This window comes from Lipotes vexillifer, unplaced genomic scaffold (assembly GCF_000442215.2).
Source record: "Lipotes vexillifer unplaced genomic scaffold, Lipotes_vexillifer_v1.1 scaffold412, whole genome shotgun sequence".
In the NCBI taxonomy this organism is placed as follows: Eukaryota; Metazoa; Chordata; class Mammalia; order Artiodactyla; family Lipotidae; genus Lipotes; species Lipotes vexillifer.
The window spans coordinates 1,638,631-1,659,951 of NW_006798464.1; the positions used below are offsets into that span (position 1 = coordinate 1,638,631).

General features: G+C 41.7%; 1 protein-coding gene across 2 annotated transcripts in view; it reads right to left on the minus strand.

The window, feature by feature from the left end:
- BLM (BLM RecQ like helicase) overlaps positions 1-21,321 on the minus strand; it is a 66,165-nt gene that overhangs the window by 19,510 nt on the left and 25,334 nt on the right. For both annotated transcript variants that reach the window (XM_007470557.1, XM_007470558.1), the window contains exons 12-15: positions 14,446-14,552; positions 12,656-12,816; positions 5,143-5,338; positions 2,814-3,004 (exon numbers count right to left, since the gene is read on the minus strand). In XM_007470557.1, the coding sequence (XP_007470619.1) occupies positions 2,814-3,004; positions 5,143-5,338; positions 12,656-12,816; positions 14,446-14,552 (655 nt within the window). The remainder of the gene's footprint in view (positions 1-2,813; positions 3,005-5,142; positions 5,339-12,655; positions 12,817-14,445; positions 14,553-21,321) is intronic.

Below are 21,321 nucleotides of genomic sequence, written 5' to 3' on the forward strand. Positions count from 1 at the left end.
TCTTTGCTGAGGAAACAAACAAACGGAAGAGAGCTTTCAAAACTTCCTTCACTACATCCATCCCCAGCACCTGCCCCGCATTTTCTCTTCTTTCTTGCTGTTACTATAGACGAACTATCCAAGCTCCTGTCTAAGCCAGTCTTTGTCCTTCTGCACTAGCACCCAAGCCCCCTTGCTTACTCAGGGACACTGCTTCAGCAATTCTTCCCTCTCCTCACACATCAATTTCCATCCTCCGTAGGTACGTTCCTATCAGCACACAAATACATTATTTCTCCTGTCTCTTCTTGACTCCACTTCCCCTGGCAGCTACGGTTTCATTTCTCTGTTCATCCTTGAAGCAAAACTTGAAAGAATTCTCCATATGCACTGCCTCCAATTTTGCCCCTCTCCACTGAAACTGGTCAAGTCCAGGTCCCATATTTCCGCGGTGCTAAACCCAACGGTGATGTCTCGGTCCTTATGGTACTTGGCTCAGCAGCAGCAGGTGACTAGGGAGCGCTCCCTCCTCCCTGATGCACTCCTACGCTTAGTTGCCTTGGTCTTCCTCCTACCTCACTTGTTCTATTTCCTGGTCTCCTTTCCTAGTTCTTCCTCTTCTCCTCAACCTCTTCAAGTCTCAGGGCTCAGTCTTTGGTTTTCTTCTCTTCTGTCTAAACTTATACCAGTGAAGATTTCATCTGCTTTCATGACTTCAAATTCAACTATATGTCAACCACTCCCAGAGTTATGGTATCACCAGCCGCTCTTCAGAATTGCTGGATCCAAGACATATCTAACTCACTACACCCCAGACCAAACCCCTGATCTTCCCTGCCAGCCTTCCTCGAACGTCTCGGCTGAGGGCTGCTCCACTCTTCCAGTTTCTCAGCCCTCCAGGCACCGTTCTGGCCGGCCTCACCTCTCCCTCTGGGCAGGCACGTGAGCTCCCTCACTACCCCTCAAAGGCACAAGCATGCCCCCCCACCTCAGGGCCTCTGGTCTTGGCTTTAGCCAAGAACATCCATATTTGAGAGCTGCTCAGCTAACTCCTTTCTTCAAGTCTTCGCTCAGGTCTCATCTTTGCAGTAAGACTTCCCTGGGCCACTGCATCCTGCACCCCATTCATCATTCCTGACTCCTTACACTGCTGTACTTTTCATCAAAGTTCTTTCCTCTTAACATGTACTTATAATGTATAGCCTTTATTCAGCCTCCCTCTGCTAGAATGTAAGCTCCACAAGAGTAGGGATCTTTATATTTTGTTCAGTGATGTATCCCAAACTCCTAGAACATTGCCTATCACAGAGCAGGCATCCAACAAATATTTGTTGAATGAGTGAACTGATTAGCAATGTCTACAGAGTGGGGTGTGGTGGATTGAGATGGCCATAAATCCACAGATTCCACCCCAAGAGAGAGTAAATCACCCTCTGCTTGGCTAGCACTGCCTACGGTATCACAGTGATATGAACACATACACGTCTGTCTCCCCTCCTGTCTGTGAATTGGCCTATATCATGTTCATATGTGAATCCCCAGCACCTTGCACAGATATTTCAAATAATATATCAACTGTGAAAATGCTCTGTAGGGGGCTTCCCTGGTGGCGCAGTGGTTGAGAGTCTGCCTGCCGATGCAAGGGACACGGGTTTGTGCCCCGGTCCGGGAAGATCCCACATGCCGCAGAGCGGCGGGGCCCGTGAGCCATGGCCGCTGAGCCTGCGCTTCACAACGGGAGAGGCCACAACAGTGAGAGGCACGCGTACCCCCCCCCCCCCAAAAAAAAAAAAAAAAGCTCTGTAAACTGTGAAGTACAATAGACATTAAAACATAGAATTACCATGATAGGTACAATACAGTACCTAACGGTTGAATTTAACAACCTCCCAAAGTTATCTTTAGGACAGATGATAGCAAACGCATCCTGAAGCTACTGCCCTTACTCTTTAGTTTTTTAAAAACCAGTTTACAGAGTAATCTAATTGATCTGAATTCAAACACATAGTACACTAGTTACAACCCTTTTGAGAATGAAGATGTTTAAATATAGAGTTGAATGTAAAATATTCTACCTGCCCATGTTGGATCTTTTTGGGTATTTACAGATTAATGATATTTCTTTTTTTTTTTTTTTTTTTGCGGTACGCGGGCCTCTCACTGCCGTGGCCTCTCTTGCCGCGGACCACAGGCTCCGGACGCGCAGGCTCGGCGGCCATGGTTCACGGGCCCAGCCGCTCTGCGGCATGTGGGATCTTCCCGGACCGGGGCACGAACCTGTGTCCCCTAGCATCGGCAGGCGGCCTCTCAACCGCTGCGCCACCAGGGAAGCCCCGAGATTAATGATATTTCTTAAATATCGTATAACCACCAAAACAGGTCCAGTGTATATATATATATATATTTTTTTTTTTTTTGCGGTACGCGGGCCTCTCACTGCCGTGGCCTCTCTTGCCGCGGACCACAGGCTCCGGACGCGCAGGCTCGGCGGCCATGGTTCACGGGCCCAGCCGCTCTGCGGCATGTGGGATCTTCCCGGACCGGGGCACGAACCTGTGTCCCCTAGCATCGGCAGGCGGACTCTCAACCACTGCGCCACCAGGGAAGCCCCAGTATATATTTTTAACAGGCTTCTAGTTCTACGGATATTCCACAGAAATACTATTAAAATGTTTCTATTCCCAATTAACATGGGGAGGAAGCCATTGTCCCCTTGTTAAAATCCCTAGGGCCCACTTACTGCAATCTAACTTGTATCTAACTTTTCTAAATTAAGAAAAAAAAAATCTTGGCAAGTTCCTCATCACAAAGAATTTAAAACTTTCTTATTTTACCTTTGTTTTACAGCAATTATCACAAGAAACATCTGGGTATTTCTTACAAAAATAAGGATTAAATCCATTTTCGCCAAAGTAAGCCAAAAGCTGTATTCTCCTGCATTCTGTTATATTTTCACAGTAATGTACCATACTATACAAATTATTGAAGTGAGTCTCTTTCGTATGATGGTTTCCATCTTTTTCCACTAAAAGAGATGAAGAACATAGTAAACATATTAGAGTAGAAAAACAGAAAAGAATATCACAGAAATATTTAGAATAGGTTCATATAACTTTAAATATTAAATGAAATAAAATTATTCATAGCATTATATATCAACATGACATGAATCTATTTTATAATTAATTGAATATTTATGTTCATCTTCAAGACTGTAGTTTTGCAGGAATAAACATAGGTTGTCAGGAGTAGCTGAAAAAATTTTGCAACTCTTCATTATTCCCAACGATAAATATCTGAATTATATTTACTATATTTATCAGACAAGGATGTACTGAACCCAGCATCCATAGTAAGCAGAGCATGGAGCCATGGCAGTGGGCTGTGCATCTCCCTGAGTATCTGGGATCAAAGTGGTTAAGCCAGTGGTTCTGAAAGTATGTACCAAGGACCCCCCAGGGCTGGGGCAGGTGCTGCAATGAATTCACAGGGGTGCTGGCAGGTGTTTTAAATTTAAGGGAAACACACCAATACCTGACATCTGTTGAACACCACACAAGCAACTAGTTGGAGGTAGTTTATGATGTGCTACTTTCCTTCTAATGACATTGTGAAGCTGAAATTTTGGCAGTTGCTATGATAAAAATAAGTACCTCCAAAAAATCAATGTGAAACAGGAAATGAGGGTGGCAGTGTCCAATCTGATTCCAAGGTCTGAGAACAACATGTACATACTTTTCATTTGTAAGTTAGTTAAAAATGAAATAAAATTTTTTTTTTCTGGTTTATGAGTATTACTTTTTTCAAATGGTTGCTAAGTGTTTAGCATTTAAATACTTACTAAATTATTTGGACCTAACTTAATATAGGTTCTGCTTAAAAACATAAATGGACACACTAAGTTTAAAAGTTTCATTTTTGCACTGAGAATTATAGTGCAAGGGACATGGACTTTGCAATCAGATGAACCTGGATTCCATCAGGGCTCTGCCACTTACCTAGCCCTGTATCTCATTTTCCTCTTCTGTAAAATGAGGAGAATAATAGTAGTATCTTTTAGGGTTGTTGTGAAAATTAAATGAAGTGATATACGTAAAGCATTTAAGACAGCAGCATATAGTAAGTGCTAAGGAAACTTTATCATCATTATCACTGCACTTCCCCTTACCCCTGCTGCTGCTCTTGGGGGCAAGTTACAAAACCTTTCTGAAGCTCACTTTTCTCATGGGACTATCTCAAAAGCTAGTGGTTACAAGCAAATAAGGTGAACATTACTTGGCACAGAGCTTGGTAAGTGCCATTTCCCGTGCTCAGTATCTCTACCAGAGTTCATACAAAAGTGGTCTCAAAACAGGCCATTTTACTTATTTATCTATTAGAAGGGGACTGGTTCAATAAACATGAAATACCATACTATGGAACTCTATGTAGTCAAGCTATGTGTACTAGTTGGAGTCATAATTGCACCCTAGTGTTGACTGGGAAAAAAATCAGGTCAACATATACATATTAAAAAAGCACATTTATATAATAACTATAAATAGAGTATAACCTTTAAAAATTGTGAATCACTACATTGCACACTTGAAACTTATATAATACTGTAAATCAACTACATCTTAGGGGAAAAAAAAGCACATATAATGGAATCGCATTTATATTGTAAAAAACCTGCATTTGGGAAAGGTAAATATCAAATATAAGATACTGCCTAACTCCAATGAAGAGGTAAAGGGATGAGATAGGAGAGGGCTATGTGGGGGTTTTATTTTCTAACCTGGACGGTGGTACGTGACATTTCATTATTTTTTTCCATTTTACATTTCTGCATGCTTGAAATATGTTATATACCAGGTTGCGTGCAGAAATTGGGCCTGGAAGGATACAAAGGAAATCAGTAACTGGAGTTATTTCTTAGGGCAGGACTGCATATGAGGCATGATTTGGAAATTTTTCAGTCCTCAACACATCTGTATCATTTGAATTTTACATAACAAGCATGTAATACTTTTATCGTAAACATGAATTAAAATAAAACTTCCATATCTATCTAAGTGCCTCTATTTTAAGGAAAACTGGACCCAAAACACCACAACTGCAGGGGTAGATGACAAAAACGAGACCGATGAGGACAGCATGTGTCCCCGATGGAGCTCAGCTTACTTAGTATAAGCCTCTTCAGTCTGGTCACATCGTGGTAGGTATAGAAGAGGAGGCAATGAGAGATTTCCCCATCTCTTCCAGCTCTGCCAGATTCTTGGTAGTAACCCTCCATGGATTTAGGGAGGGATGCATGGATCACAAATCTCACATCAGGTTTGTCAATCCCCATTCCAAATGCAATCGTCGCACAGATAACCTGATGTAAAAGCAAAAGCCTATTAGGCTCATAATGCATTTAAAGGAACATTTTTTTTAATCAATCAATCAATTAATTTTTGGCTGCATTAGGTCTTCGTTGCTGCACGCGGGCTTCTTCTTTAGTTGCACTGAGCGGGGGCTACTCTTTGTTGTGGTGCGTGGGCTTCTCATTGTGGTGGCTTCTCTTGTTGCGGAGCACGGGCTCTAGGCGCATGGGCTTCAGTAGTTGTGGCTCACGGGCTCTAGAGCACAGGCTCAGTAGTTGTGGAGCACGGGCTTTGTTGCTCCGCAGCATGTGGGATCTTCGCAGATCAGGGCTTGAACCCGTGTCCCCTGCACTGGCAGGCGGATTCTTAACCACTGCGCCACCAGGGAAGCCCTAAAGGAACATTTTAATAATAGATGCTTCTAGAAGCTTTATCTTCTATTTTACTTTAAAATGTACTCTATATAAGAGTCTAATATCTTAACTTGGTTCCATTATTTAGCATGACTAATATGAGATTTTCATATTGATAATTTGCAGTTCTATTCAGACCCAAGAAAGTAAAGAGAAGCTCGGTGTGGCAGGCACTTGGTTGTGTGATTTGGTGCTATCACCAAGGGAGCCAGGATCAGCAGCAGTAGTCTCCTGATGTGTTACCACTGTTTGCTTGCGTATGTTTTTTTTGCGATACGCGGGCCTCCCACCGCTGCAGCCTTCCCCGCTGCGGAGCACAGGCTCCGGACGTGCAGGCTCAGCGGCCATGGCTCATGGGCCCAGCCGCTCCGCGGTATGTGGGATCCTCCTGGACCGGGGCATGAACCTGTGTCCCCTGCACCGGCAGGCAGGCTCCCAACCACTGCGCCACCAGGGAAGCCCTCTCGTATGTTTTTGATATGGAGGCGTGGGGGTGTGGCTCACCCAGCCATGATACCCCTGTTGCCCCAGTAACTGTGTTTCTCAGGAGCTCTGGTTGTTGCCAGGGTTTGGGCTTTTAGAGGTCACTGCTGCTAGACTTTCCAATGACTCAGGAACAGTGGCGTTCTCACCTGCTCCAGGTGAGAACTTACTATCCGTTTTTCCAGTGGTAGCAAGTGATCACACACCAGCTCCTTTTATTCATCAGCTAATTTCAGAGTCAAAACTTGTGAAAACTGTATTGGAACTCGTGGGCAAAAGTCTGAGAGTTGCTTATACTAGGGAAAAAAAAAGGCTGAAGACCATGGATCTTGGTCTATGCAAATTACTCAGTGGAAGCAAGGTGATAGGTAAATTTCAGGAGCTTGATATATCAGTTTTTAGTAAAAAATCTCTTTCAAGCCTATCCATTTCAGTGGCAAATTTAGGACCTATAACCCAGCCAAAAATATTATATCTCCAGGCAAAATTACATTATACAAATAAAGCTGCGAGCCTTTTTTTACCACCTAAAAAAATGAATTGCTACTTCAAAAATAGTATTTCAAAAGCAACTGGACGATCTGGCAGCCAGACTGAGGCTAATGACATGATTTCAGTAACTGTAAGTACCAAAGCCAGGAACTGCACGCCATGGATGGCAGACGGAGGGTGCTCATCAACGCTGGAGATGCTGGTGGCCTGTACTTTATTTAGGTCAGCCATCCGTCTAAATTTATGGCACTGTGATCAAAGGCAAATCTCCTTGGAAAGAGAAAGTCTACTGTAGTCTCTAGAGGTGGGAGAGCAGGTGGAGAGGCTGTAAAGCAAGGTGTGTCAGCCCACAGGCGCACAGGTTTCCAAGAAGCCTGGGTGCATCTCCCAAGGTTGGGTGAGCACAGGGCTGTGAGGGAGGCTGCAGGCTCATGAGGTGACTATGATACCAATGCCTTCTGAGACTCTTTATTTCTTATAACTGGGAACACTGGCTTTGTGGAGTTGTTAATTCCTTCTTTATTTCTGTGTTGCTTTTAAAACTTCAGGCTAGGGACTTCCCTGGTGGCACAGTGGTTAAGAACCTGCCTGTCAACGCAGGGGACACGGGTACGAGCCCTGGTCTGGGAAGATCCCACATGCCGCAGAGCAACTAAGCCCGTGCACCACAACTGTTGAAGCCTGCACACCTAGAGCCTTGCTCTGCAATGAGAAGCCACCGCACCGCAACGAAGAGTAGCCCCTGCTCGCCGCAACTAGAGAAAGCCCACGTGCAGCAACGAAGACCCAACACAGACAGAAAAGAAAAACCCAAAAAACAAAAAAACTTCAGGCTACCATTATATCTTTGTGAAGAAAAACAACCAAGTTTTATTCTATCCCACAAATCTAGTAAGATCAAGGCTGTCCAGTTGGTTATATTATTATACCTTGACTGAGGATTAGCTGCTCTGAGAGCAGAAACAATTAGATTAAAAAAAAAAAGCTCACCAATTAAAATAACTATATATTTGATCAGTGTTTTAAATATAAAAATATGTATACATGTATGTGTGTATGTTATAGAATATACTATAAATAAAGAATTAAAGAACTTTAAAAAATTGGCTTTTTTCTCATTAGTTTTCTATTCAATTTTTTTATGGTTGAGATTACACACTTTTTAAAAAAAATAATAAATTTATTTATTTATTTATTATTTTTGGCTGTGTTGGGTCTTTGTTGCTGCAAGTGGGCTACCTCTAATTGTGGCGAGTGGGGCTACTCTTTGTTGCAGTGTGCTGGCTTCTCTTGTTGCAGAGCATGGGCTCTAGGTGCACGGGCTTCAGTAGTTGTGGTGCGTGGGCTCTAGAGCGCAGGCTCGGTAGCTGTGGCGCACGGGCCCAGCCGCTCCACGGCATGTGGGATCTTCCTGGACCGTGGCACGAACCTATGTCCCCTGCATAGGCAGGCGGACTCTCAACCAGTGTGCCACCAGAGAAGCCCAATCATCAGTGTTATTTTTAATAGTAAATAGCTTAAATGTCCTGAGAGCATGATTGGTTACATTATGGGACATCCCTGCCATTAAAAAATGGTTTATGAAGAAATTTTTAATGATATGAAAATGTTCGAATGTTAATATGGATAAATGTAGGGGAAAATATAATTCAAAAGTGTGCAATCTCGGGCTTCCCTGGTGGCGCAGTGGTTGAGAGTCCGCCTGCCGATGCAGGGGACATGGGTTCGTGCCCCGGTCCGGGAAGATCCCACATGCCGTGGAGCGGCTGGGCCTGTGAGCCACGGCCGCTGAGCCTGTGCTCCACAACGGGAGAGGCCACAACAGTGAGAGGCCTGCATACCACAAAAAAACAAAAACAAAAACAAAAACAAAACACTGATGTAAATTCCACACCCATATTTCAGATTTGAGGCTCTTAAATATGGTCTACCACATTGTTTTCCAGAAAGGCTTTCACGAGTACTACAGGAAATTGTCTCTGACAACACTGTCCCCAACAGTTAATATAAGTTTGCTAATACATGAGGTAAACATGATCTCACTGTTTTAAATTTTAATTCCTTTGATTATTAGCAAAATTGCACTTAAAAAATTTGTATTTAGCCCTCTGTAGTTCCTCCTTTCCAACAGTTTCTTTTTCTTTTTTTTTTGCGGTATGTGGGCCTCTCACTGCTGTGGCCTCTCCCGCTGGGAAGCACAGGCTCCGGACACGCAGGCCCAGCAGCCATGGCTCACGGGCCCAGCCGCTCCACGGCATGTGGGATCTTCCCGGACCGGGGCACGAACCCGCGTCCCCTGCATTGGCAGGCGGACTCTCAACCACTGCGCCACCAGGGAAGCCCCCAACAGTTTCTTGATAGCCTTGAGTAATTTACTATTTGAGATTCATGTTTTTCTTCTCACATTTTTACAAGCTCTTCATTATGTTTTATTTGAGGAAGCTATAGTTTCCATTTTGCTGTTGCCTTTAATTTTCTTCTACAGATATAGAAGTGTTTAGCTGTTTAGGTTTTTAATCATTTCTAGCAATTACTTCCTTTTGGGCTGTTTTTAAGCTTAGGTTCTCTTTCACTCAGCGTGCATACATTTAAAAATATCTGTACCTTTATTTACCTATAATTAACTTTGATATGAGGACTCAGAACAATTCTCCCCATCAGGTAACCAGTACCACTAGTTGAATAATCTTCCTTTCCTAATTAATTTTGAATGCCTTCCTTATCATATATTGTTTTTACCTATTGTCCAGTCTATTTCTGGATTTCTGTTCCATTGATCTTTAATGTATTGCAAAGCCAGTGTTCCTGTGTTATTATTTTCTTGCCAAATTCTTTTGGTTATTTTCACTTGAATATTCTTCCAGGAAAACTTTGGGAAAAGTTTATCAAAGGAAGAAAACACTGTAATTTTGATTAGCTACATATTAATTTGGGAAGAATGCCTTCTAGTTATATCAGTGAAAATAAACCAATATTTTACATATCTGAAAAAGCCTTTCTATTGTTTCCGACATAAATGACAATGAGCTGGCGTGAAACACTTAAGTCCCAGCCTTCCCTCTTCTGATTCTGGAGATAGTTCACTTCTGTTTTTTTAATTTAGTGTAACTGTCTCAGGCATGCCTATTACTCGTTCTTTTTTTTTTTTTTAATTTTATTTATTGATCGATTGATTTTGGGCTGCATTGGGTCTTCGTTGCCGTGTGCAGGCTTTCTCTAGTTGCAGCGAGTGAGGTCTACACTTCATTGCGGTGCGTGGGTTTCTCATTGCAGTGGCTTCTCTTGTTGTGGAGCATGGGCTCTAGCACACGGGCTTCAGTAGTTGCAGCACGTGGGCTCAGTAGTTGTGGCTCGCGGGCTCTAGAGCGCAGGCTTGCTATCTGTGGTGCACGGGCTTAGTTGGTCCGCGGCATGTGGGATATTCCCGGACCAGGGATCGAACCCGTGTCCCCTGCATTGGCAGGCGGATTCTTAACCACCGCACCACCAGGGAAGTCCCTCTCGTTCTTTGTTGAGTAACCTATTTTTTTATCTTCATGAATACAATTTCTTACAACTGTAAATCAAACAAAATGTTCTGAACTATGTCTACATGTTTTTCCCCAGTGATCTTGAGATAACTCTTAAATTTGTTACATATTTGTTATGTATTTATTCATAATACTTTTGACTACTCTATCGATCTCAACTATCTCTATTTCTTTTTTGAGTATACTTATTATTCTTAGGCTGAACCCCTCCTCTCCCAGCTACCAACAATTTTTTTGTTTTTTTTTCTGTTCAATTTTCATATGTTTTTTTCCCCTTCACATTCTCAAATTATTCACTACATCACTGATTCAAACGTCTGCATTGAATTGAACCATTTGTGTCTTGATATATAATTCTATTTGTTTTATTTTTCTTGTATTTTCTTATCTGAATAAACTGACTTTTTATTTATCCCTTCATCTCAGCCTCTTCACAACATCTATGGCAAACTGTTTCTAGTTCATATAAGTCAAGTCTTCTTAAATCTTCCTGAGGATATTAAGCTGATATCCTCTAAGATTTCCTTTTGTTTTCCCTCAGGAAATAATTTTTGGAGATACTTTTCCTTCTGAATCTTCAAGGTAATGATTTCTTTTTTTGTGAGCTGAAAACTTCATAGGCTACAAAAAAATTATTAGTCATTCTCCTCAAATTCATCCTTGTATGTGGAGAGATCTATCCAAGTTTCATATTTGCCACAGTATGGGATGCCCTAGAATGTTCTTGCTTCCTTCCTGATCTACTTGGGTGATAAATTTATCCTCTCAGAAGTAGATGCTCAACATCATTAGTTACTAGGGAATGCAAACAAAAATCACGAGATACCACTTTACATACACTAGGATGGATATAGTAAAAAAAAGACAATGATAAGTGTTGGTGAGATGCAGACATTGGAACCTCATACATTGCTGGTAGGAATGCAAAATTTTGTAGCTGCTTTGCAAAACAGTTTGGCAGTTCCTCAAAAAGTTAAACAGAGCTTCCATATGACTGAGCAATTCCAATCTTATATCTACCCAAGAGAACTGAAAACATGTTCACACAAAAACCTGTACAGAAATGGTCACAGACGCATTATTCACAATAGTCAAAAAGTGGATACAGGGACTTCCCTGGTGGCGCAGTGGTTAAGAATCTGCCTACCAATGCAGGGGACACGGGTTCGAGCCCTGGTCTGGGAAGATCCCACATGCTGCAGAGCAACTAAGCCAGCGTGCCACAACTACTGAGCCTGCGTGCCTAGAGCCCGTGCTCCACGGCAAGAGAAGCCACCGCAATAAGAAGCCCACGTACTGCAATGAAGAGTAGCCCCCGCTCCTCGCTTCAACTAGAGAAAGCCCGCACGCAGCAACAAAAACCCAATGCAGCCAAAAAAAAAAAAAAAAGAAAAAAAGAAAACAGAAGTGGATACGACCCAAATGTCTACCAACTGATGAATGGATAACTGTGGTACTTCCATACAATGGAATATTATCCAGCCACAAAAAGGAGTGACGTACTGATACATGCTACAATATGGATAAATCTTGAAAACATGCTAAGTAAGAGAAATCAGTCACAGAAGAACACATATTGTATGATTCCATTTATATGAAATGTCCAGAATAGGAAACTCTATAGAGACAGATTAGTAGTAGTTAATAGATTAGTGGTTGCCAAGGACCAGGTGTTAGGGGAGTGAGGAGTGACTGCTAGTAGATATGGGGTTTCTTTCTGGGATGATGAAATGTTCTGGAATCAGACAGTGGTGACAGCTGCACGACCTTGTGAATGTACTAAACTCCACTGACTTGTAAACTTTGGAAGGGGGAATTGTATGGTATGTGAATTACATCTCAATAAAAAGTTTTTTTGATTTAAGAAAGAAAATGTGGTTTCCCTGGTGGCGCAGTGGTTAAGAATCCACCTGCCAGTGCAGGGGACATGGGTTCGAGCCCTAGTCCCGGAAGATCCCACATGTCGCGGAGCAACTAAGCCCGTGCGCCATAACTACTGAGCCTGCATTCTACAGCCCGCAAGCCACAACTGAGGCTGTGTACCACAACTACTGAGCCCACGTGCCACAACTACTGAAGCCCGTGCGCCTAGAGCCCATGCTCCACAACAAGAGAAGCCACCCCAGTGAGAAGCCCGAGCACTGCAACGAAGAGTAGCCTCTGCTCACCACAACTAGAGAAAGCCTGCATGCAGCAATGAAGACCCAATGCAGCCAAAAACAAACAAATAAAATAAAATTTAAAAAAAGAAAGAAAAAGCAATTTTAGATGTCTCAAAAAACAAGTTTTTAAATCTGCCTTATTTTGATGTTTACTACCTTTAAGGTGAAAACAATTTTCATCCTACGTGTACAAGGTGGCTTATGTACTATAAAATATTGTTTCTTTTGTTTATTTTTAAAAATGTTACCTGGCAGCCATCCTGATTAATCCACTTGTGCTGTACTTCATCTCTGGCAGAGTCACTGAGGCCAGCATGATATGCCAGAGCAGCGAGACCATCTTTCTGTAATGTGTCAGCCACTGTGTCACATTCTCGCCTGGAAAGGCAGTAAATTATCCCTGAGTCATCTGCCAAGAAACCAAACAGTATTGTGAAATGAGGACTTTTAACATAAATAACACAACCTACATTATGTTCTCAGAAATATCTGAATTGTAAACAGAGGTATAGTTTTCTCCATAGTTTTCTTACAGCAGAGGAAAACCACATAGGTAGAATAAGTCAAGCAATGGATCAAGTGCACTGGAAATGAGAAGATTTAACCTTTAATCCTGTCCCTCCAAATAACTCCTTAGGTAGACTTGGAGGAACCCTGGGATCTGTTTCACACTTGCTATAAAATGGAAAGGCACTCTTCACAAACTGTAGAAAGCATATGGCAATACCTATCAAGAGCCTTAGAAATGCTCCTAACTTTTTTTTTTTTTGCGGTACATGGGCCTCTCACTGTTGTGGCCTCTCCCGTTGCGGAGCACAGGCTCCGGACGCACAGGCTCAGCAGCCATGGCTCACGGGCCTAGCCGCTCTGCGGCATGTGGGATCTTCCCAGACCGGGGCACGAACCCGTGTCCCCTGCATCGGCAGGCAGACTCTCAACCACTGCGCCACCAGGGAAGCCCAATGCTCCTAATTTTTGATTCAGTTTCTTTCTAGGAAACAAATCTAGGAAATAAAGTGATCCAAGGACTTATTATATAAGAAGTTTTGTTTATAATTTTTAAAATTAGAAAAATCTTAAGGGCCAGCATTAGGACAATAATTAAGAAAGGAATTTATAAACTAAAACAAATTGCAACTATTAAGTGTTTTCTAAGTTTTTAAAATGACATGAGAAAATGTTTAAAATATAAAACAGGGTAAAGGTAGAAACACTGTAGATACAGTATGCTAATGGAAAGAAAAATGCGTACAAAAATTATTGGAAGGAAATAAACCAAAATGGTAACAGTGACTTGTCCTATGGTGAGGCTTCTCTTTTGATTCTTTCTTTTGTTTTGTTGCTTTCTAAATTCTCTTCACTATATTTCTTGCTGTTTGTATGTATGCTATTTTTAAAATAAAAAAATAAAAGGTATTAAAGAAAAAGTCATCTCTCTGTGGCAGAGCCAAAGATACAGACACACACACAAGCTATTATTTATATTAGGTGCCTGGGAGAGGGGGGGGACTGGAAAAGGAAATTACTGACTTTTTCTTGATCTATCTCTGCGTTGTTTGATTTATTCAAACAAATACGTATACTAATTAACGAAAATGAAATAGAGATGTTTAACAAAAAAATTCTCCATGGAAAAGTAGAAAAGAGGTTACATGGAAAACTGCCATGAATTTCAGAATCTCATTTTAGTTAATATAACTCAAGGGCAGACACACTTGGGAGAAGGCAATAAAACAGAGCCGTGTAATTCATTAACTGATAGAAGCCAGAGGAAAGACAGTGAAACCATGAATTACAATACAGGTGTGTAGGAGGGAGTATTTAATATACTTTTTGTTAGGGTTTATTGTTAACAAACCAAATGAGATATTATAATTTCCAGAATTGAGAGAGTTGCAATATTCTGCTCTATGAATAGCAAGTTAGTGTTATCATAATGAGAAAAGAAATGTTTAATATGCAATTTTATATATTCAATTGTGGTACTAAAAAGACACTTATTACTTCTAGACATGATTTACCACATGGCTGTACTCACGTGGGTGATGCTTTCTGATCCATTCTAAGCAATCAAATGCCACCTTTTTTGGTTTTTTGGGTAACACGTAGCATTTTAGATTATGTCTGTTGAAGCTCATGCTAAACCTAAAAGAAGTCGCAAACGTAAAATTTTGTTATTATGAGAAAATATAGTTTTAGCCATCTTCAAAAATTAAATGCTGATTTTCCACCATGCAAACCTAATTATCAAGTTGTCTTAAATTGAATGTAGCTACTGGCAGCTTACATGATAAAACACAGATGGAAGTTAGGTTAAGGATTAAGAATGGTGATAAGGAGGCAATGTCTACGGGACTAGTTATTAACAAAGAATCAGAAGGAATGCAGAAGAGAAAAACCTGTAGAAAAGACTGCAGCCAGTCTCTAAGATGAGGTGGATTAAAAGCAGAGATGGCTAAAACATTATTTAAAAGATTAAGAAAATCATAGAGAAAACATACATAACTTTAGGCCACCAACGCCCCCAAATTTTGACTGTGTACAGAAGAGTGAGGAACTGGTTGCAGGGCTGCAGGAGCTCAAGCCTGCAGACCCTGATCACTGTACTTTGGCTGTGTGCCCAAGGGGAGCGTGGCTGACTCCGAGACAGATGTGCTCCTCTTTCTCTGGCCTTTTGCTCTTGGTCCCACACTTCCTCCCACTTCCTTAGTGAGATCTTCCTCTCCATTATCTCCTTTCTGTGCTTTAGTCTCTTCTGTGAACTCTTCCATTTTATCTCTGCATATGTTCTAGGACCCCCAATCCTAAAACCAACAAAAGCTTCTCTTGACCCTACATACATTCCACTGCAGCTGGCATCCCTCCTCGTTCTTTCCCTCCAAAGGCAAGTTTCTAAGAAGATTCATGCCCCCAACCAACCAACCATACATCTAATTTCAACTCTCATCATTTCCATTCTGGCTTTCGCCATTACCATTCTACCAAAATTGTTTTAGCAAAGCTTTTATTTTATTTACTTATTTTGTGGCCGAACCACGCAGCAGGAGGGATCCTATTTCCCTGATCAGGGATGGAATCCGCACCCCTTGTGGTGGAAGCACACAGACTAATCACTGGACCACCAGGGAAATCCTATCAAAGCTTTTAAAAACTGAAGGGTAAGGGAATTGTTACAGGGCCCTTGGCCCTGACGACACCCTCCAACTGCGCCAGGTTCCAACACTGCCACAGGAAGGGGAGAGAACACTATCTAATGAGTTAAAGTTAGAGCACAAAGACATCTCAGTGCCTGGGTGGACGGAAGGAAACAAAGAGACCATGAACAGCAATAACCTGTGGTAAGGAGGTTGCCTCTAGACAGGCGGTGGGGATCAGGGGGAGGAAAGATGGGGAATAAAACCACTGCCTTTCTGTCTTTGTATCTAAGTCCAAGCTAGATGGGTCCAGGTTTTGTTGCCATTGATAAGATAAGCATTTAGTTTTAGGACTAAATAACGCAACACTTCACATGTGGAGGGCACTAGTCGTGTTCCTGAAGGGGCTGCAATACAGATAAGAAGGCCATGCAGTAGGCAGTGGTTCTTTCAACTGTGCAGGTAATCTTTCAACTGTGTCTGGTGCACGCACTGGTCTGTAAGTTAGTTAGTTACTTATTTATTTATTTATGGCTGCGTTGGGTCTTTGTTGCTATGCGTGGGCTTTCTCTAGTTGCGGCGAGCCGGGGCTACTATTTGTTGCAGTACGCGGGCTTCTCATTGTGATGGCTTCTCTTGTTGCAGAGCACGGGCTCTAGGCATGCGGGCTTCAGTAGTTATGGCACGTGGGCTCAGTAGCTGTGGCTCGTGGGCTTAGTTGCTCCGTGGCATGTGGGATCTTCGTGGACCAGGGCTCGAACCCGTGTCCCCTGCACTGGCAGGTGGATTCTTAACCACTGCGCCACCAGGGAAGCCCCAGGCATGCTGGTCTTTTGTCAGACCTCATTCTCTTACCTCTCCACGTGGTTGGCTATCCTTACCGAAAACTCTATTAGTGCTCACACCCGTGGGGTTTCTCCCCCTTACCTCTCTGATTTCTTCCTCTCCTTCTCTCCTTTCCTTGCATACTCCTTAAGTGAGAATCACTCCCCAAAATGCTTGGCTCTTCTTTCTTCTTCCCCTGTATTACCTTCTTCAGGGACCTCACTCTCACTGCTTTAAACAGCACCAAATATCATTCCTGCGAGTCCCAACTTGCACCCCCAGCTCAGACCTCTTTTCAGAGTTCTAAACCACAGTCCAACTTCTTTCAGGTCAGTGGTCTAAAGTTGGGGTGTGAATACACCTAGGGTTCACAAAGACTTTCCAAAGGTACATGAGCAAAGACAATTTTAAAGGAATCAATTTCCAGATCCTCTGTTTTCACACTTACGAATTTCCCCCTAAAAGATGGATCTGAGAATGCCTGTAGTCAGGACTCCCTGCTTGTTACTCCTATCCCGTTTTCTCCTTTTACAATTGTCTCTCACTTTTGGAAAACAAACGAATTTTACTTTTCACCCATTCTCAACTTTACCACTGTGCAAGGTGGATTCACCACTGCGCCACCAGGGAAGCCCCAGGCATGCTGGTCTTTTGTCAGACCTCATTCTCTTACCTCTCCACGTGGTTGGCTATCCTTACCGAAAACTCTATTAGTGCTCACACCCGTGGGGTTTCTCCCCCTTACCTCTCTGATTTCTTCCTCTCCTTCTCTCCTTTCCTTGCATACTCCTTAAGTGAGAATCACTCCCCAAAATGCTTGGCTCTTCTTTCTTCTTCCCCTGTATTACCTTCTTCAGGGACCTCACTCTCACTGCTTTAAACAGCACCAAATATCATTCCTGCGAGTCCCAACTTGCACCCCCAGCTCAGACCTCTTTTCAGAGTTCTAAACCACAGTCCAACTTCTTTCAGGTCAGTGGTCTAAAGTTGGGGTGTGAATACACCTAGGGTTCACAAAGACTTTCCAAAGGTACATGAGCAAAGACAATTTTAAAGGAATCAATTTCCAGATCCTCTGTTTTCACACTTACGAATTTCCCCCTAAAAGATGGATCTGAGAATGCCTGTAGTCAGGACTCCCTGCTTGTTACTCCTATCCCGTTTTCTCCTTTTACAATTGTCTCTCACTTTTGGAAAACAAACGAATTTTACTTTTCACCCATTCTCAACTTTACCACTGTGCATTGTTTTGGACATAAAAACCTCCAGTACACCAAACAACACAAATTGAAATATAGTATGGGTGTAGATGAAACTTTCTCTAATCCAAATACCAGAAACTCTTGGTAGGGCTTCATGTCTCTAAGTGTTTTACATTATTTCTGTTAAGAGTAAAGTATAACATCAGGAATAAAGTATTTTGGCCTTTATTGGGGTGTTCTGATTTCAGATATACTGAGAGTAAGGTGGTGGGAGAGAAGATGACTCTCACTTTATGAAGTTGCTTCTTTCATTCCTATTGTCATAAAACACATTACTCTGAGGGTCTTGTGAGACTACAGTTAAACAATACTTTGAAACCATCCCTCTTAAGATATCATTTAGGGCTTCCCTGGTGGTGCAGTGGTTAAGAATCCACCTGCCAATGCAGGGGACACGGGTTCGAGTCCTAGTCCGGGAAGATCCCACATGTTGTGGAGCAACTAAGCCCACGTACCACAACTACTGAGCCTGCACTCTAGAGCCTGAGAGCCACAACTACTGAGCCCGTGTGCCACAACTACTGAAGCCTGCACGCCTAGAGCCCATGCTCCGCAACAAGAGAAGCTACCGCAGTGAGAACCCCGTGCACCACAACAAAGAGTAGCCCCTGCTTGCTGCAACTACAGAGAGCCCGCGCGCAGCAATGAAGACCCAAAGCAGCTAAAAATAAATAAATTAAATAAATAAATAAAATGTTTTAAAAATCCTGAAAAATATCCTGAAAAATATCCATTAAAAAAAAGATATCATTTCTATGTACAAAACACTTAGAGATCTTTCAGTGCTTGAAATGGCAGAAGAATGTGTAGCAGATTGTGGCAAAAAAGACGGTAGATAAAGGACTTGATATGCCCATAGACTTTTTTTTTTTTGCGGTACGCGGGCCTCTCACTGTTGTGGCCTCTCCCGTTGCAGAGCACAAGCTCCAGACGCGCAGGCTCAGCGGCCATGGCTCACGGGCCTAGCCGCTCCGCGGCATGTGGGATCTTCCCGGACTGGGGCACGAACCCGTGTTCCCTGCATCGGCAGGCGGACTCTCAACCACTGCGCCACCAGGGAAGCCCGCCCATAGACTCTTCTGATTGTTCTGTTAATCATTTACAATCACTGCCACAGCAAAGGAAACTGCAGTCCTGATAAAACTAAGGCATAAAAAGAATTGCCCAGGAATACAAATGATGTAGATATTCTTGAAACTTATTTGATATGATTTGGGCTTAAGTTGGGAATGGTGCATGTGTCTCCCTACCAATAGGAATGCTGAAATGATTATACACAAGAATGGCTTTACTGCTCTTCCCTACATTTTACACTATACTTTAATTTCAGAACCATGTTTTATACATTAAAAAAAAAAAAGCTTTGGGTCAAAAAAAGAGAGACAACAGCAAGTGCTGGTGGAATCAGAACCCACTATACCACCGGTGGGAATGTAAAATGGTGCAGCCACTTTGGGAAACAATCTGGCAAAAGGTTAAAACAGTCCTCAAAAGGTTAAAAATAGTAACCATATGACCCAACAATTCCACTCCTGGGTATATACCCAAGAGAAATGAAAATACAGGTACACACAAAACCTTTTGTTTGTGAATGTTCATATGCAGTTCAAACCCAAGTTGCTCAAGGGTCCACTATATTCACACAATTTGTTATAATGAGAAAGTTAACAGTCTCTTAGAGTTCATTACATATAGCATATCTTACTTGGTCTGCTGGAAAATGGGATGTTTGGAATTAACAGATATTCTAGTTACAGAGAGTTCACATCAACTGATGAATAGATAAATAAAATGTGGAATGCCTATTCAATGGAAGATTATTCAGCCATAAAAAGGAATGAAGTTCTGATATGTGTTACAACATGGATGACCCTTGAACACAGGTTAACTGAAAGAAGACGGGCACAAATGAGAGAATGGGGAGTGACTGCTGAGTACTAGGTTTCTTTCTGGGGTGATAAAAATGTTCTAAACTTAGATTCGGGGGATGGTTGCACAACTCTGAAAATACAAACAAACGCACTAAATTCTAACCTTTAAATGGGTGAATTTTGTGGTGTGTCAATTATATCTCAATATTTTCTTTTCTAAAAAAGCTTTGGATTCCAAAATATCTTCACGAAGGGAGTACTGACGTTGCCATTAAAATGGTAAATATTATTAGGTCCAGGGTGTCAAACTCATGCCATTTTAAGTGATGTGTCAGGAAATGGAATCAATTTGCACTCAGCTCTTGTTGCTCTTGGAACTGAGGCACTGTCATGAGGATACACACTAAGTAGTTTATGTGAACTGAAAAACAATGTTAGAATTTTTTTTTATATGTAAGAAAGTAAGTTTGGCCAATTGGTTTGGCAATGACAACTGGCTTTGCCAGTTAGGTTAGATGGTAGTCATGTGCCATCGTTTGAATAGTTTTGACAAAACTATTATTTAAAAGCATATCAGGGACCTCCCTGGTGGTCTAGTGGTTAAGATCCGCCTTCCAATGCAGGGGATGCGGGTTCGATCCCTGGTTGGGGAACTAAGATCCCACATGCTGCCGGGCAACTAAACCCACGTGCTACAACTACTGAGCACGCGGGTCACAACTAGAGAGCCCATGTGCCACAACTACAGAGCCCACATGCCCTGGAGCCTGTGTGCCACAACTACTGAGCCCATGTGTCACAACTAGAGAGAAGCCCGCACCCTGCAACGATGAGCCCGCTCACTGCAGCAGAGGATCCAGCATGCCGCAACGAAGATCCAAGTAACAGAAACTAAGAACCGACGCAGCCAAAAATAAAAGAAATAAATATTAAAAAAAAAAAAAGTTGAGGACTAGGAAAGCATATTAAGAGTCCCTCCACACAGCAGAGAAGACAGATAAGCTCTCTGAGGGACTGGTATAAAGAAAATTATTTAAAAAAAAGAAAAGCATATCACCTGATTAAAAATATATGTCAAAAATATACTAGGAAAGGTGTACTGAAACTAATAGTATTTTGATTTCTCCAACTCCTTCAAATATACTGGACACAAGATTGACCTGACTGAAAGAGTAACACAAATACTTAATTGTCATTAGAAAAGTTTTGGTAAAGCATTTTTTTTTAGGGCATATTTCCCAGAAAAAGTTAAGTGAGTAACTAATGATCTGATTTATTTTGTCAGTCAGATGGTTTTCAATTCTTCGCTTTTCACAATATCTGCAGGACTCAATTGAGATGTCAGCTGACAGATCATTAAAAATAATTTTTGATGACATCATATAATTTTGGCATTTACATCAGAAGGAATTCAAATAATTGAGCGTTAATACTGTAATAAAATGTTTTCCATTCTTATCTACATGTTTATGTGAGCAACATTTCTCAATGCTATAAAATATACCTATAAAAATAAGAAATATGAACAGACTTGATTCATCCATAGATATATGTACTAATTGGGAAAAAGTCCTATCTCATTAAGTTACACATTCCCCAACAAAATTTATATTTAAGAATTATTTTAAAAAATATTTAAGCTATTCTGATCAGTCAGGTACTACTAATGATTATATATAATTCAATTAGGACAAAAATTTTGGTATAGGAAATTTTAAAATAATTTATATACATATTTTTCTTGCAGGTACATATGACAGAGTAAGCAACAGGCTTCATGCATAAAAACAGGATAAAATTAGCATAAAATTCTGTAGGGAAA